General features: G+C 40.9%; 1 protein-coding gene across 1 annotated transcript; it reads left to right on the forward strand.

Moving 5' to 3' along the window:
• The first annotated feature begins 24 nt into the window (after positions 1-24).
• Positions 25-9,409, forward strand: gdf10a (growth differentiation factor 10a). Its single transcript, XM_067972637.1, has 3 exons — positions 25-857; positions 2,637-3,544; positions 7,253-9,409. The coding sequence occupies exons 1-3, from the start codon at positions 563-565 to the stop codon at positions 7,442-7,444; spliced, it is 1,395 nt and encodes a 464-aa protein (XP_067828738.1). The 5' UTR covers positions 25-562; the 3' UTR covers positions 7,445-9,409.
• Positions 9,410-15,704: the final 6,295 nt, after the last annotated feature.

The following is a 15,704-nucleotide window of genomic DNA, read 5'->3' on the forward strand; positions in this document are numbered from 1 at the left end:
TAATGCTTTGAGTATCTCAGCCAATGTCCCCTGGGGATTTAAAGGGACCGCCGCCGCTGCTCGCCTCCAATAGCTCCAGGTCTCTGAGCGTGCTTAAGGGGGACATCCTCTCCAGGAGCCCCCGCGCACCTGCCTGCCCATTGGCTGGCTTAAAGGAGGGCCTTACCTCCGATTGGCCTGCTGATAAATTTCGTCACCGGTACCTTCTCCTAAAAGGAAAAGTTTTTTGGGGGAAAAAAAAGTTTCACATCTTGCTTTTCTGGCGGCAACAAGTCAAGATCATCCAGGACTGCAAACTGAGGGGGAGAAGATACAGCCAACAAGGAGAGAAAAAAGCTTAACCCGAGGGATCAGCAAGGGGTCTCTTTGCGAGTCCTCTCTAACTGGCATTTTATGGCATTCACAGTTAAGTTGCAATAAGTCCGATTGCAGTTTGTATTGCTGCTCTCGGAGTGCTTCAGCACTGAATCTGAGGTCCCTCCTTCGTCCAGATAAGGAGAACTGCTTAAAAAAACAGCAACAACAAAAAAAACATTAGCTGAAAGCAGCAGTGATCACCACCATGGCTTGTCTTTGGGCAAAGCACCGGTTCTGGATCCAGGTGCTCGCGTCTCTCGCTTTTGCTGGTGTCAACGCAAGAAGCGAGAGTGCAGGAGATGCTTTAAACGCAGGGCTACAGGGTACCGGCTCCAAGGTATACGGTCTGCACTCGGCCCGCCCCAGTCACATCTCGGCGCTGGGGCGAGCAGCTCAGGACATGGTAGCTGTGCATATGTTGAAACTGTATGACAAGTATAACCGAGAGGGGAACCGGCCGAGGGACGGCAACACGGTCCGCAGCTTTAAGGCGAGAGAGGGTAAGAAATCCCACTATTAACTGACTGGCTGTAGGAAAGAAATCAGTGACAATCTGTGAAGTTTTAAACTATTCGCCAACAGTTGCAGTTTCGTTTACAGTCGAGATTTCCTGTTTCCAAAATATAGGCTAAAATTAGACTTCAGATTAGCGTGAATGTCCAAACAGTCTACGTGGTGAAGTTATAAGGCAGGCACAAGGAAAGATGTGTACAAGGAAATTAATCCTATCGTATACTCTCTTAATGGGAATAGTCACAGAGACTTAGAAGGTATCGAATGGATTAGTACAGGCAGACTTTAAGTAACACACAAACTGTTAGATGTAGCTGTGCCTGCAATCGTCATGCTTATTTGAAAACACTAGAGAGCTTTAAATGTAAATACCCCCCGCAGTATAGGGTGTAATAAACGAGACCAGAGTCCGACACAGCGCCATCTATACGGCGCTCTATATTTCGACCCCTGCTAGTCACTTTTCGGCTTATCTTCGCACCTCATCTTCCAACGAAAATCAATTTCACTTTGTTTTCATGATGGAAAAATAATCTCTCAAATTTTTTTGTCACGCCCTTTTTTATTCGTTTACTAATTTTTTAAAAAAGTAATTTGGCGGTGGCCTTTTTTTTTGGGGGGGAGGGGGGTTTCCTGGCAAGTATTAACAAATGGGCAATATCACCCACCACTCGGATTTCACTGTCCGGGTCTGCCTTACTCTCCCCGAAATAAAAACATTTCTTGGTGCAGGATTTTGTTCTGACATGTACTTGGGAACAAATGGTACATTTCGCCCAGTATATTCGCTGCTATAAAACCACATGATTGTAGACTATTGGATGCCCAATCGTTTGTATTTAAATTAGAATTCAGTGTTTATGCACAAAGGTCTGAAATGTTAGGCGCCTAAAGTCGTGTAGTAACCAAGTTTGTAATCAATGCATCTTTAATGTTATTTATTTATTCTAGCTTATTTTACGAATTAGCAGTATGTTGATCGATTTCCCTTAAAGTATTTTTATCTAAAATATTCTGCAAAAGAAACCATGCAGCAGAAAAAAATAGAGGAATATGGGATGTGAAGGAGGTGAGGACACAGGATCTGCTCTGTAAATAAAATGGGAACAAGTATTTATGGAGTAACTTTACCGTGCTGTAAATGGTCGTTTTCAAACAAATGTAAGGGAAGGTTAAATACAATTAAGCGAATTCACGTTTAAATAGGAGATCTAAAGGGCAGAATCTTGACAGTTAAAGTGAAATGTATTTTAGCGAATTTCATTTACAAAATTCTGCTGCTCTGCAGTTAATTCTGGAAACTACACCGCAAAAGAAAAATCTGCTGTTTGGAAGCAACGCGATGTCAAACCAAGGTCATATTCTGAAACTTACCAGGAGACTGTGGCGATGGGTATCTCGGGCATTAACTTTGTCACTGACAAAAGGTACATTTGTAGCGGAGAAACTGACTATCAACCCGATTTAAATGTCTCATTCGACATTACACGGGTTTGACCATACAGGAGCGAAATCTCACTGTAGATTTTTTTTGTTAACACGCGGTGTTAACAGTGTGAATCACCTCTGTGTGTTCCTTAAAAAACTGACAGTAAATCGTCATTTGTACTGGCATGGAATGCGGATAGAAATGTTATTCCATTATTAACACTTTCAATTACTAGTTAAGCTTAGAGTATGAATGGAGAAAACGCAATCAGTACAAGTATATGCAGAGTTTTGAAACACTTTGTATGCTAACGCGTTGAATATTCTGCTTTCCCCAGATGTCATTGATCATAAAATTCTGTATCATTTCAACTTGACGTCCATCCAAGAGTCCGAACTGATCCTGGCCGCCACTTTTCACTTTTTCACGCAGAAACGTTGGAGAAACAGACACGTGTTTTGCAAACGCTCCAAAGATTCCCCGTGCCCTTTCCATCAAACGCACAAGACCCACCCGGTCCACCTGATCTTCAGAAGTGCCTCCCCCGCTTCACCTTTCGGGAAATTACTGGGAAACCGGACAGTTACCCCACATAGGCGGGGGACCTGGTGCGTGAATGATATTTCAGATATTATAAAGGATGCCAGGAGGGGAGAGGATCAAATGGTCACCGCCCAACTGGATTTTGGTGAAAAAACACAGATCCCAACCCAATCTAGCAATATGCCCTACATCTTGGTTTATGCAAACGACTTGGCCATTTCCGAGCCCAACAGCGTCGGTGTTACTTTGCAGCGGTATGGGCCATTCCCTTCGAACGACGAAGAGGCGACCCAGTCCCCGAACGCCTCCCGGGATTCTCGGGTCAGGAGAGAAACTTACTACTCCTCCTCCTCCTCCTCCTCCCTCCAAAACAATGAGCTCCCCGAGGTGGACTACAACCATTACAATAAGCACGACCTCTGGGGAAATTCCTACCGGTCTCTCAAACCCAAAGTGTCCCGCAAGGAGAGGAGGCGAAAGGAGCAAGAGCACAGCGAACAGGTCATCAGGTCTCAGGTCCTGACCTTTGACGAGAAGACCATGCGAAAGGCGAGGAGAAGACAGTGGAACGAGCCAAGGACCTGCTCTAGGAGATACCTGAAAGTAGACTTTGCTGATATAGGTTGGAGCGAGTGGATTATATCCCCCAAATCATTCGATGCCTATTACTGCGCAGGGGCTTGTGAATTTCCAATGCCCAAGGTAAGATAATGGGCTAATCCAGATATACTTACGTATAAAATTATCGTGAATCTAGAGCCAGTCTGGTTCTAATTAACTTTTATCAAAACACCCTGGGTTCTTTAGTAATCTTGCTACATTCGAAGGGTCCCATCGACACAACCCTCACTGTTCCCCTTCTGAGGTTCGTCAGAAAGGCCCACTGATTTAACTGTGCCCAATAACACACATCGAGATGGATAACATCCGTACGAACATTTCTGGACTTTCAAAATTATTTTGACATGTATTTAAACTGAAATGTTAAGGAAATTGCGTACTTTTTAAAAAATCGGGGCATGCCAAGTTACTTGCGGACTCTTAACACAGTCTAAGAAAAATTATAGGGTCTTTATATTCTTTCTCAGCTCCTGTTATACCCGAGCTCCAAATTTAAGAAATATTTGTAGAGATTTCCCACTATAAGTTATGGAAGAAACTCCATATATCACCCAACTGAACAATTCATGATATGGAATAGTTGAACACACATTTTACTCAATTTGATATTTAATAAGGGAACATCGTAGGGACGAGGCACCATTTAAGTGAACTTTCTTGTAATAGAAAGCCATTATCACAGTTTTCAGCTGTGTGTACCAGTGATTCTTGCATAACAACACTTAACATATTGCACGAAATACAAAGTCATTGGAATATAATGGTGCACCAATCGTCTGCTGAGACCTTGATGGGATTCAGTCAGATGGTCGTTTAGACATGGTCATTTTGTGTTGCAGCAATTTCCTTGTTGCTACATTCAATTTAAAAAGAGACAACTTGATGGTTGGTTTCAGTGTGCGTGGTACAATAGTGAATCAGGTCACGGCAACTCCATTAAAAGCACTGCCGAGATCAGGGAACGCTACGGAGAATTCACTGAGTACAAGACAGCCAGAGAGAGATTGTTGTACTGTTTATGAGAGGCATCAATAAAACCCATCACTCCACAGGCTCCTCAACCGGCTCTCCGAATCATTAAAGGCGTTACAGCAACATTTCAGGCACCATCAGAAACGGGCACTGCCCGTCAACCATGTTTTGGAATTCTTCAGAGGCCAGATTAATGTTGGGTGTACGTGGGAAAGGTAGTGCAAGTGAATAAAGGTACTGCTTGCAGTGAATTGTCCTGTATTTACTGTTTAGATTAGAGAATACAAGAAAATGCAGAGCGAGAAAAGCCATTCGGCCCATCAAGCCTGCTCTATTAGGTGTTTTTTTTCCTTTCATACTTGTATCACTGGGGCCCTCCTCCATTGTTTACTTGTTGATAGCCCTGGCTATCTGTATCAGGGAGAGTTCTAAGGTTTGCTTTGTCTGTGACCCAAGTTAATGAAGATTTCAGTGGTTCACAGATCTTCATGAGCAATTTTTTTTGGTGAGTGGCAGAGATGGTTAAGGAATGAGAGCTGTAATTAATTAAGGAAATACAATTAGGAAATTATTGTATACAGTCTGGACTATGTGGTTCAGGGATTCAACCCGTAATTAGCAGCATTTGTGCCTGAATGTGAGTATTAAAGCTACAATTACAGGATCAATTAAGATCATATAGCAATGTTGCAATGTACACCATTGAACCTTCTTTGAATTACTGGAGTTAGTTAATTTTGCAAGATCTACAGCACTCAAATATAAACAGCTTTAACCAGTAACAATTCTGTTACAATAGCAGGATGTGCCACTGGTAGATATTCACTTTGCATTAGTCCAGAACTAGTTGCCTTATAATTTAAGTCTGTAAAAGTAAAATATGGTGGGGGGGGGGAAAAAACTTATTTCTGAACTCACATTTTAGTAACAATGGAACGCTTTCACATGAAGATCCAGATTATGGCACAAAGTCATCTTTGGCAAAATAAAAACATCTGGTATTGTGAAATTTCATTAGGAAACTTGAGATCCCAATTTGACTTTGCAGCTATTCGGTTCATAGGAAACTCACCAGCTTTTGAAGGTGATAAAGCACGTTCTCCATTCAGAGAATTTTACAACTCTCACTGCCCAAGAATAGAGGAACTCTTTATGACAAAACAATGTCCTTCAGGGAAGGAAACCTGCCATCCTTACCCGGTCTGGCCTATAAGTGACTCCAGTCTCACATCAGTGTGGTTGGCTCTTAACTGCCTTCTGAAGTGACCTAGCAAGCCACTCAATTGTATCAAACTGCTACAAAGAAAAAATGCAGTAGTTCAAGAATTTGGACCACCACCACCTTCTCAGGACATCTAGGGATGGGCAATAAATGGCAGCCTTACCAATGATGCCCGCATCCTGAGATTGAACTGAAAAAGCATTAAAAAAAGTAAAAGTTTTCTATAAATAGTTAACAGTACAAAGACATTTAACATGTTAACAGAGTTATGTATATTGAAAGCAAGGGTTAGTAGTGGACACAAATAATGATGCAGAGGAGAAATTATTACTACCACTGGTGAAAAATAATGAACCTAAAGAGTTTTGTTTATGCCCTGATGATAGGAGTAGAAATCTGTAGTCTCTCTTTCTGCAGACAAAACCCTTTTATTTTGCAAAGCTGTGAATTAAATATTGAGGCCACCCATTGCTTTGATTGGTCACGGTTGTCTACATTGTTTCGTGAGAGTGAGCACAGATACATAAAAAACACAAAGCTACAAGAGAAAAAAATAAGGGTACTCAATCCTATAAATCAATTTAATTCAAATAAAACTCACACAATCATGTAAAAGTATTTCAATAGTCCATAACTGTATCAGCTGAGATTTGTAGTTATGAAGAGACTTTTTTAAATTGCTGCTTAGAAAAGGCAAGGTTTAGTTAGCCATTTTGTGACATATGGCACTCTTGCCGTTTGTATGCAGATGTGTATGTGTATAGGCCATACTTAATTCCACAGCTCATTAAATCTTGTCGCGCATAAAAGTTTTACCCTCTTTCAAAACGTTTTATTTATGTAAACAAAATTTCCACCTAGCTTCTCTCTGCATTGCTTATATAGTTGTGAAATAAATTTTAAAACATAATATGAATATTTCATTTCTGCTTGTTATGATTAACAAAAAAGTAAGTTGATTTAATTTAATTTGCCTGGTTTTTCATGACACCTGTCCCATTATTCTTCAGCTTCTAATGTTGCATTTTGTTTTAATTTCTTTCCTGTGCTTTGCACCGACAAATGTTATTAACAGCCCTCCTTAGCCTATCTCCTATTCTTTTTGCAGTTTTCTTCATGCTGTAGCTACACAATTGTATAAAGCAAAGTTGACACAGTTTCATAAGTAAAATTTGCTATTGTGACATTTTCTCCACACTTTAGCATTGTTGTTTTAAACTAGTTTCTAAAAACCTTTAATATTGCATTTTGACTATTACAATGCTCTGTGTGTAAAGAAAAGTTAATTTTCTGGTAGCTCAGAGGGATATGATTCAGAAGAATTACACATTTACTATTATCACACATTTAACTATTTATAAGTTTAGTAGACATTTATATCATTGAATTGTTAGAATACAGTAGTAGCCTAATATATGAATTGTGTCTGATAGTGAGCAATTAGACATATTCTATGCTATTGAATGTGATAGTCCAGAGCAAAAGAGGATTATGAATTTGAAATTCACCGACTCAGACATAAATCATTTTACAGTCTACTAACTGTGAACAGAACATTTAAGTAACTAATTAATTTATTTTGCATTTTATCACAGGTGGTTCGTCCTTCTAATCATGCAACAATCCAGAGCATTGTCAAGGCTGTTGGGATTATCCCGGGAATTCCAGAGCCCTGCTGTGTACCCGACAAAATGAATGCTTTGAGCGTTCTCTTCTTTGATGAGAACAAAAATGTGGTCTTAAAGGTGTATCCCAATATGTCAGTGGAGACCTGTGCCTGCAGATAGAAATACCTATCTCGGGCAGAAAACAAAGATATAAAACAGGAACTGCTAAATACAGTACGCTGTATTGCTGCATAACAAGTAAAAGCTGCATTGTGTCTTCTTCAAATTAAGAACTTGATACCAGTTCTGTCCCCTTCCCTCTGCAAGAATCAACATGCTAAATTATGGCGTTGAGTAGCAAAGTGTAAATGGGGTAAACACCAGGCATTGACATGTGGAGAACTATTAGCAACACAGAAAACCCCAGTGTTCTGTTTACAACACACAAATGCACCCGTCATCAGATGAAGCAGTGTTTGGTCTTCCACAATATTCCCTTATTCAAAAGGTAGCAGGACAGTTTGGTGCAGATTGTGGTACTTAAGCTTTCTTGTGCTCTTATATGTAAATTAATAATAATACCAGCAATGGCAGTCTATTTAAGTGTAGATTATACTATATTCCTGATCTTGGTGTATTGTGTATGAGTTCAAATCTTTATTTGTTCTATCACTTATTTAATACTTATTTGTATTTCTGGTAGCAAAGATGAGCTTGTTTTTTTAAAAGAACAAAAACAGTTAAATAATTGTAGGGCAGCTGCCAGAAAGCACTTGTTGCTTTTTAACCTTAAACCCCATAAACTAAAACATCGACATAATTATCTGAGAAGAGAAAGGCTATTGATTTTATGATAATCAGAGGAAAATTGTGATTAGCTGCCAACTTTTTGTAAATTGTAAAGAGAATGTTAATTACAAAATAGATCATTTTAAATTAACATATATCTGATATATAACAGGCAATGTAAAATTTACTAAGCCCTGAGGTATGGTACTAATTTTAATATCCACAAAGTTAAAACTAATGAAGCTCCTGAAAGAAAATACTGAAGAAATATCTAGACAATCTTCTATGAAGGTATTAAAGTTTATGCATCTTGACTGGATTTGTTAACATTATATGACCAAAATAACAAAATATAAAGAACACATCATTCTCTCTACCCAAGTATGATGTTTAAAGTTAGAACGTCCAAGAATGTGTTTTTAGTAATGCATCTATTACTTAAAAGTATGTTGTAAAATGTGCGCAGTGCCCAGAGGTTGCATTTCATAATCTACAGTGTAACGTTCAAAGTACTTCAGCAATTAAAGGTTGAATTGTATTGAAATTGCATGATGTCAGAATATTATTCAACAAAGCTGCCTAGCATCCTGCAAGTGTTGCTCTTAGTAAGAACTATTTTTGTTTCAAGGTATTTTTGTTTTCTCTCACGAGGCCTCTGTGCATCACTCTCCATCTGAGGTAATGCACAGTTGACCTGTTTTCAGGATACTGCCAATGTCTCTCTTCTGGTTATGACAAGACACATAGCGGTCAACTCGGCCTGTGCTTTTTTTTATTTTGCCCCTTTCATTCTGTGGTGAGGAGCAACTGACTTGACCTTTGGTACCTCCTCTCAACTGCGTGCCAACACTACGAACACTGTGTCGGCACACCAGAACTGTACAGTTCTGTAGCAGGACATTTTGTTGCACCTCTTACAGCTATTTGTTTTAAGGCCGTCAATCTTTCTCGGTGAAGGTCTAGCATCTTGCAGTATCCGTAGTTCGCTTGCTGGCAGTCAAAGTTACATTGTCACTTCTGTTCCTTGTTCATCTACCTGAACCTTTCCTCTAATATGATTATTGCTACACAGCAATCTTTTAGAATGCACAGGGCCATCATAAGCATTACAAAGTCAACAGTCATTTTGCAATGAGATTCTAGTGAGAACTTACTGTACAGTTTTTGTTTGGTGCTGTTACACTGTGGGAAGTGTAATGAATTCAGTAAGTTCGGAGCATATCCTTAAAGGAGCTTCTCCGATGATTTGTGTTTGCTTGGCACACGATTTATTTCATGCATGGCTTACGAAAACCAAGGAAATTTGTGATGTGTTTCTTACTAATTCTGCAATAAATTTGCTGAGAGTTGTATTTATGTAAAGCCCTCTTGATTTTTTTATGTAATAACCTAGAATTCCTTTCATAGAACTTTCTGGCGTCTGCAAGAGTGTTGATCCCAGAATCTAATGCACACACAGCACAAGCTGATATTTTAATCAGGCGACAATGCTGCAATTCCTGCTAGCAAGAGTGGCCATGACTGCAATTTCTGCATTGCTGGGAATCGGTTTCAGCTCTGGTTAAAAACTTAAAGGGGTTGGGTTTTTAAGGTTAGAACTGTGGTTCACTGCCCTCCAAAGCATCCCTCAACCACAGTGTGGCGCAAATGGGTCAGTTTAGCTCCGTGTTGACTGTTCGCATGCCCCACTCAAAGCAGGTCTCAGACAGACACCTGCGCTATAAGGGTATTCAGTTCCATTGAGGCAAACTTGTGACCTTTCCTCTATGTTGATGCATATAGTCAGTCAGAGATGGCAATTTTTAAAGACAAAAAAAATGTTCAGCAATTCAGCAATTGGTATTTATCACCAAGCTTGAGTTTTATAAGTCTGCAGATTGTAGGAGGATGGGAAGACTAGGGAAGTTTCACAATTTAGAGGTCCTGGGGAAGATATACTGACGACACACAACTTTACCCTTTGGTCTCCTCTTTTAACTCCAAGGCTGCTGTACAAAACCCCCAGCTGTTGATCTGACATTAAGTTTTGGATGGCTCAAAATTATTCAATGTAAATAAAACTGAAGCCATCCCTTTTGGTTGTCGTCTGCTCCAATGTATCTCTGCTTGTAACTCCATCAACTGTCCCAATCACCACCTCAGGTTAAGTTTGGTATTATAGAAACTTGATTTAGACTGGAGTTTTCTTCCCCACATTTGTTCCACCACCAAGAACATTTTTTTTCCACCTTCTCTTCATTTTCTCTCTGTTTCTGCCGCACTCTCCTCCACTACCTCAGAGTTTCTAATCCATACCCTTATTACCTTTAGGATTTGCTTTCTTACCAAGTCTCCCTGATTCCATCCTTACAACTTATTCAGCCCATATCCTTACCTGCTCAAAGCCCCATGCTTCCGTTGCCTGGGTGTTCACCAGGCTCCACATCCCCTGATCCTCACCTTTAAATGTCCCCCTGGCTTTGTCCCACTCTTTCAGACCTACGCTCCTACTCACACTATTTGCTGCTTTGATACCTGTTTGCTGCCATTTCCATTACACCAGTTGTAGGCACTCTTGTAGCCACCATGCCTCTGTCCTCTGAAACTTGCTTTCAAAATCCTTCCACCTTACCCCCTACTCCCTGCTTTCACAAGCCTGGTGACGACTTACATAGACTTACGTGGAATTTACAGAAGAGAAACAAGCCATTCGGCCCAACTGGTCAATGCTGGTGGTTTTATGCTCCACACGAGCCTCCTCCCACCATACTTCATCTAACCCTGTCAGCCTATCCTTCGATTCCTTTCTCCCTCATGTACTTATCTAGATTCCCCATAGATGCATCTATGCTATTCGCCTCAAGTACTCTTTGTCGTAGTGAGTTCTACATTAACCACCATCTTGGTAAAGAAGTTACTCCTGAATTCTCTACTGAGTTTATTGGTGACTATCTTATATTTATGGCTCTGAGTTTTGGACTCACCTTATTTCTTCAACTGTTCTTTTGGCCCCAGCCCTTAATTCCATTCTACCTGTTCTTCAACAACTTGCATTTATATAGAACCTTTAATGTAGTAAAATGTCCAAAGGTGCTTCACAGAGGCGATTATCAAACAAAATTTGACACCGAGCCACATAAGGAGATATTAGGACAGGTGACCAAAACCTTGGCCAAAGATGTAGGTTTTAGGGAGCCTCTTAAAGGAGGAGGGAGAGGAAGAGAGACGGAGAGGTTTAGTGAGGGAATTCCAAAGCTTAGGGCAGAGGCAGCTGAAGGCATAGCTGCCAATGGTGGAGTGATAAATTCGGGGATGCGCATGAGGGCAGAATTGGAGGACTGCAGAGATCTTGGAGGGTTGTAAGGTTGGAGGAGGTTACAGAGATCAGGAGGGGTGAGGCCATGGAGTGGATTGAAAATAAGGATGAAAATTTTAAAATCGAGGTATTACTGGACCGGGAGCCAATGTAGGTCAGCACCCACAGGGGTGGTGGGTGAACAGGACATGGTGCGAGTTAAGATACAGGCGGCAGCATTTTGGATGAGCTCACCATCCTCTTCAATGCTCATTTCATTCTCTAATCTGTAGAAAAACATCCCATAGTGATTTAATGTTGATGTTTTCTAATTATTGAGGTCAGACTAATGGATGTGTAGTTGCCAGGCTCTTAAAACCTTCGGGTCTACTGTAGATACTCTCACGGGTTCAGTGGCACAACTTACTCCCGTAATCAGACCTCATGCTTCTTCTGATTCAGGGTGACCTCACACTCCCTAATATCTACCTAGACAATAGTATAACCCTGTTTAACAATCCGCCCCATCCCTTTGTCATATGAACTGGACACGGTAAACTCACACATGCCCCATATGAGCTTCTACAGACTTTCAATAGGCGGAACTGATGAACACCCTGGCAAGATGGGGTCGATGACAAATCAGAAGATGCTTGATTTTGTAGAAAAACAACAACAAATTGCATTTATATAACTTCTTTAATATAATAAAACATCCCAAGGCACTTCACAGAAGCGTTATCAGACAAAATTTGACACCGAGCCACATAAGGAAATATTAGGACAGGTGACCAAAAGCTTGGTCAAGAGGTAGGTATTAAGGGCCGTCTTAAAGAAGGAGAGAGAGGTAGGGAGGCGGAGAGGTTTAAGGAGGGAATTCCAGAGCTTAGGGCCTAGACAGCTGAAGTTACAGCTGCAAATTGAGGGGGGGCGGGGGTGGTGGGCAAGGAAATCAGGAATGCACAAGAGGCCAGAACTGAAGGAACACAGAGTTCTCGGAGGGTTGTAGGGCTGGAAGAGGTCACAGAGATAGGGAGGGGCGAGGCCTGTGGACAGATTTGAACACAAGAACACATAAGAATACATGAGTGAAAAAAGTAGCAATTCCAGACTTTTGATAAACTCCTACAACACTTCCTCTAGCAACATAAATCAACAAAAGCACTTTACACAATATCGAATAGCAGACAAAATATTCACTTTTTGTTTTATTTCCTTTTGAGACAGCTTCTAGCTTGGAAAACCAACCTACTATATCTTAATTCCAAGCTTAGACCAAGAATAGCCTTTGTTACACCTGACCGACACTGAATATGAGTTTTCCTCTCTTTTGATAACTCCACCTCCAGGAAGCAAAATCTTACCAGACCACCAAGGCAACTACCCCTGATTAGCTCAAATGAATCACATCATATCAACCATATTAGTTGTGAAGAATCACCGAAACATCCAAACTGATTTTCATTGTCTGAAGCAGGCTGCTCCATACACCCCTTCTGAATTTTAATGCACACCTCCCAGCCCTGTTATCCTGGAAATTTAACCCCTGAGAGCAGTTTATCTAAATAGTAGCATTTTTAGCATTCCTGTCATGGAGACACAACCAGAAATCCAAATATATGACAGGCTATATTGTCCTTCTTGAATATGGGAACTACATTTGCACATTTCCAGTAGCCAGAATCTTTCAGTGTTTTGACTCCCTCAAAACTACCAATCTTTCACAAATTTCCTCCTTCCTCCCTCTAAGTAATCTGTGGTGCAGTTCACCTATCCGGGAAGACTTGGTTTCCAACCCCTTAAGCCTTTCTAGAACCATTGGTTCACTAACATCATTTAAGATTTAATAGCCACATTAGCAATTAATTAATTAATACAGTATTTCCCAATCCATGAAATTAATAAGAATTATTTTCAAATCTGCTGAAATCTTACATGTGCACACTCTATTACAGCGTGGTGAGAAGTCATATAAAATGTATATCACAATAGTATACTCGCAGGGGATAGAGGTAATAAAATGCTTTCGTAACCAATGACCTTCAATCATACAACACATTAACAATGGAACTGTCGATCTGTTATGTTAGACGGACCAGGGATAGTCAAAACACCACACTCACTGTGCAGTCCAGTGGACTATTTGTAGCGTGAAAGTGCTGGGAAATATAACACTTTCCACATTCCAGATTTGCCTTTTCCCTATTCCTCTGCGGTGCCTCTAGCAACACAAAGAAAAGTTTTAGCCAATGGTTTGTGAGGAGAGACTAATTTGGAAAATTTAGCCAAATCTCAGATTACAAAATAAACTCGGCATATCTCAAAAGGCTTGCCTATCTCCCTTAACTGCCTCCTGGGGACATATTACTTACTGACTAATCGCTTCCTAAAAGAGTGGCCTGAAATATTTGAGAACTGGACCTGGCTGACTCAACTGCATTCTGCTAATTGAGAAAGACAAAATTGATTTTCAGAGGCCATGGAAACTGGTTCGCTCTTTAAGCGGCACTGTGAATACGTAAAGGCGCCTCGTCTAAACTATTCACTTCTCATGTGCCCCTCGGGCTAATCATTCCTACTCCCAATCAACGGGCTCTTCAGAAGTTTCCTGTGGTGTAATGGATACCAGTGGAGACAATTTAATTTCCTTCAGGATTCCGTTTAAATTCAGTTCAGGAATCCAACGTTCAGGTACTCACTCACTGAAGTTGGAGACATCCCATTCCCAATCGGTCGGCCATGAGTTCCCCAACTTGGCAAAACTATCGGCGATTGGATGTAAGTCCCACACTCCTACCAGGTGGATCAGTCCCCCAGCACTGGTAGGGGAAACTGTTCCTTATTTCCAGCCCAAAACCGTCAGGGATCAGATGCATCCTATTAATGAAACCAAAACCAAGACCAATCCATAATCTCCCCCTCCCCCCTCCAACTATAATACCAGTTAATGGGCCAGAATTTGCTGTAGCAGGGCATCTAACGACATCTGCTGTTATTTAGACTTGCCCCTGCACCCTTAAGCTCAAAACATTTTTGCCCACAAATTTGCTGAAAGTGCGACTTCATAATGTTGCAGCGAGGGAAACGGGGCATCTGGGGCCTGAGTGAACAGGGCAAGCAACTGTGTATCTCCTAAACCAAGCAGATTGAAGGATTGGGAATCAAACGTAGGAAGGACTGAGAAGTAAGGTAAATTAAAGGGGATGAATTCAATGTCAAATCAGGTACAGAAAGAGAAAAGGAGAGAAAGAAAGATTGGATTAAGAGAGAGAGAAAAGAGAGGCCGAAAGGAAAGTAAGAAAAAAATTGTAAAATTTATAATTTGACATTTTCGGTGCCAGGGAGGTTGATTGGCAATCATTAACAGCTATCGCCTCATGAAAAGGGTACTTACGGTTCTAATGACAAGACTTAACTTTCTGTGGCGAGTTTAATGAACAGTTAATGGGCAAATACAGCAAGTTCCTAAAAAAAACAGGGAGGCTAAGGGCATGATGGTATTTTCGCCAAGCTAACGGGGCAACTCAGACAGTACCTTTTGGATATTCACATTTAACCTCGCATCTGCTCCTCGCCTGAAGTTTCTTTGCTATTTGCGCATAAATAGCCTTGCTGATATTTTGACAGCAACATCTGTCCCAATATCAAAATATGTTTTATCTTAAAAATAACTAAAAACACGGTACAACGCAAAGGCACAGCTAACACACACCACTGTAATGCACCATGGAGTGGCACAAGTCCGACATAATAATTTCCCACAGGACATCCTCCTTATGCCTTGTTCACCTTCTCATCTGTGTGTCGGTGGGGAGGTGCCAAGCGTAGATCAGGATGGAGATTTCAGACAGTGGGAAGTCATTCCAGGTCATTTCAATACAACTCTTTGCAGCTGTTGCCATGACAGCTGGGAATAGGTTGTCCATTGCTCCTTTTCAGATTGCACCTTTTATTATAATCCCCACAATTCCTATTCAAGGATCGATTACTTTGTTACTCATGAGCTACAGAAGGCAGAGATTAAAGTTTGTAAAATTGGCTTGAGTTTCACTCTTGGATCATGCTCCAGTGATTCTAACCCCAACAGTGTCAAGGCTCCCGAGGAGGTTGAACAGATGACAACTCAGTATCTTACTTCCCGGTGAATCTTTAATTTGGACAGTTTTTTTCAGAACACAACAATATCCCTGGGACATTGTGCTCTGGGAGCCAACTAAGGCAGTACTTTGTGGTTTTATTATTGATACATCTCCATTAAAAAAAATGAAGCACAGACGTCCTAGCTTTAACTGGAAGAGAATAAGATTGCTGGAATCCACCCGCAAGGAAAACTGAACACCTGAGATAACTCTTGATCTTCAGGAGCCCAAAAGGGAA

The sequence above is a fragment of the Heptranchias perlo genome, chromosome 36 (assembly GCF_035084215.1).
Source record: "Heptranchias perlo isolate sHepPer1 chromosome 36, sHepPer1.hap1, whole genome shotgun sequence".
NCBI lineage: Eukaryota > Metazoa > Chordata > Chondrichthyes > Hexanchiformes > Hexanchidae > Heptranchias > Heptranchias perlo.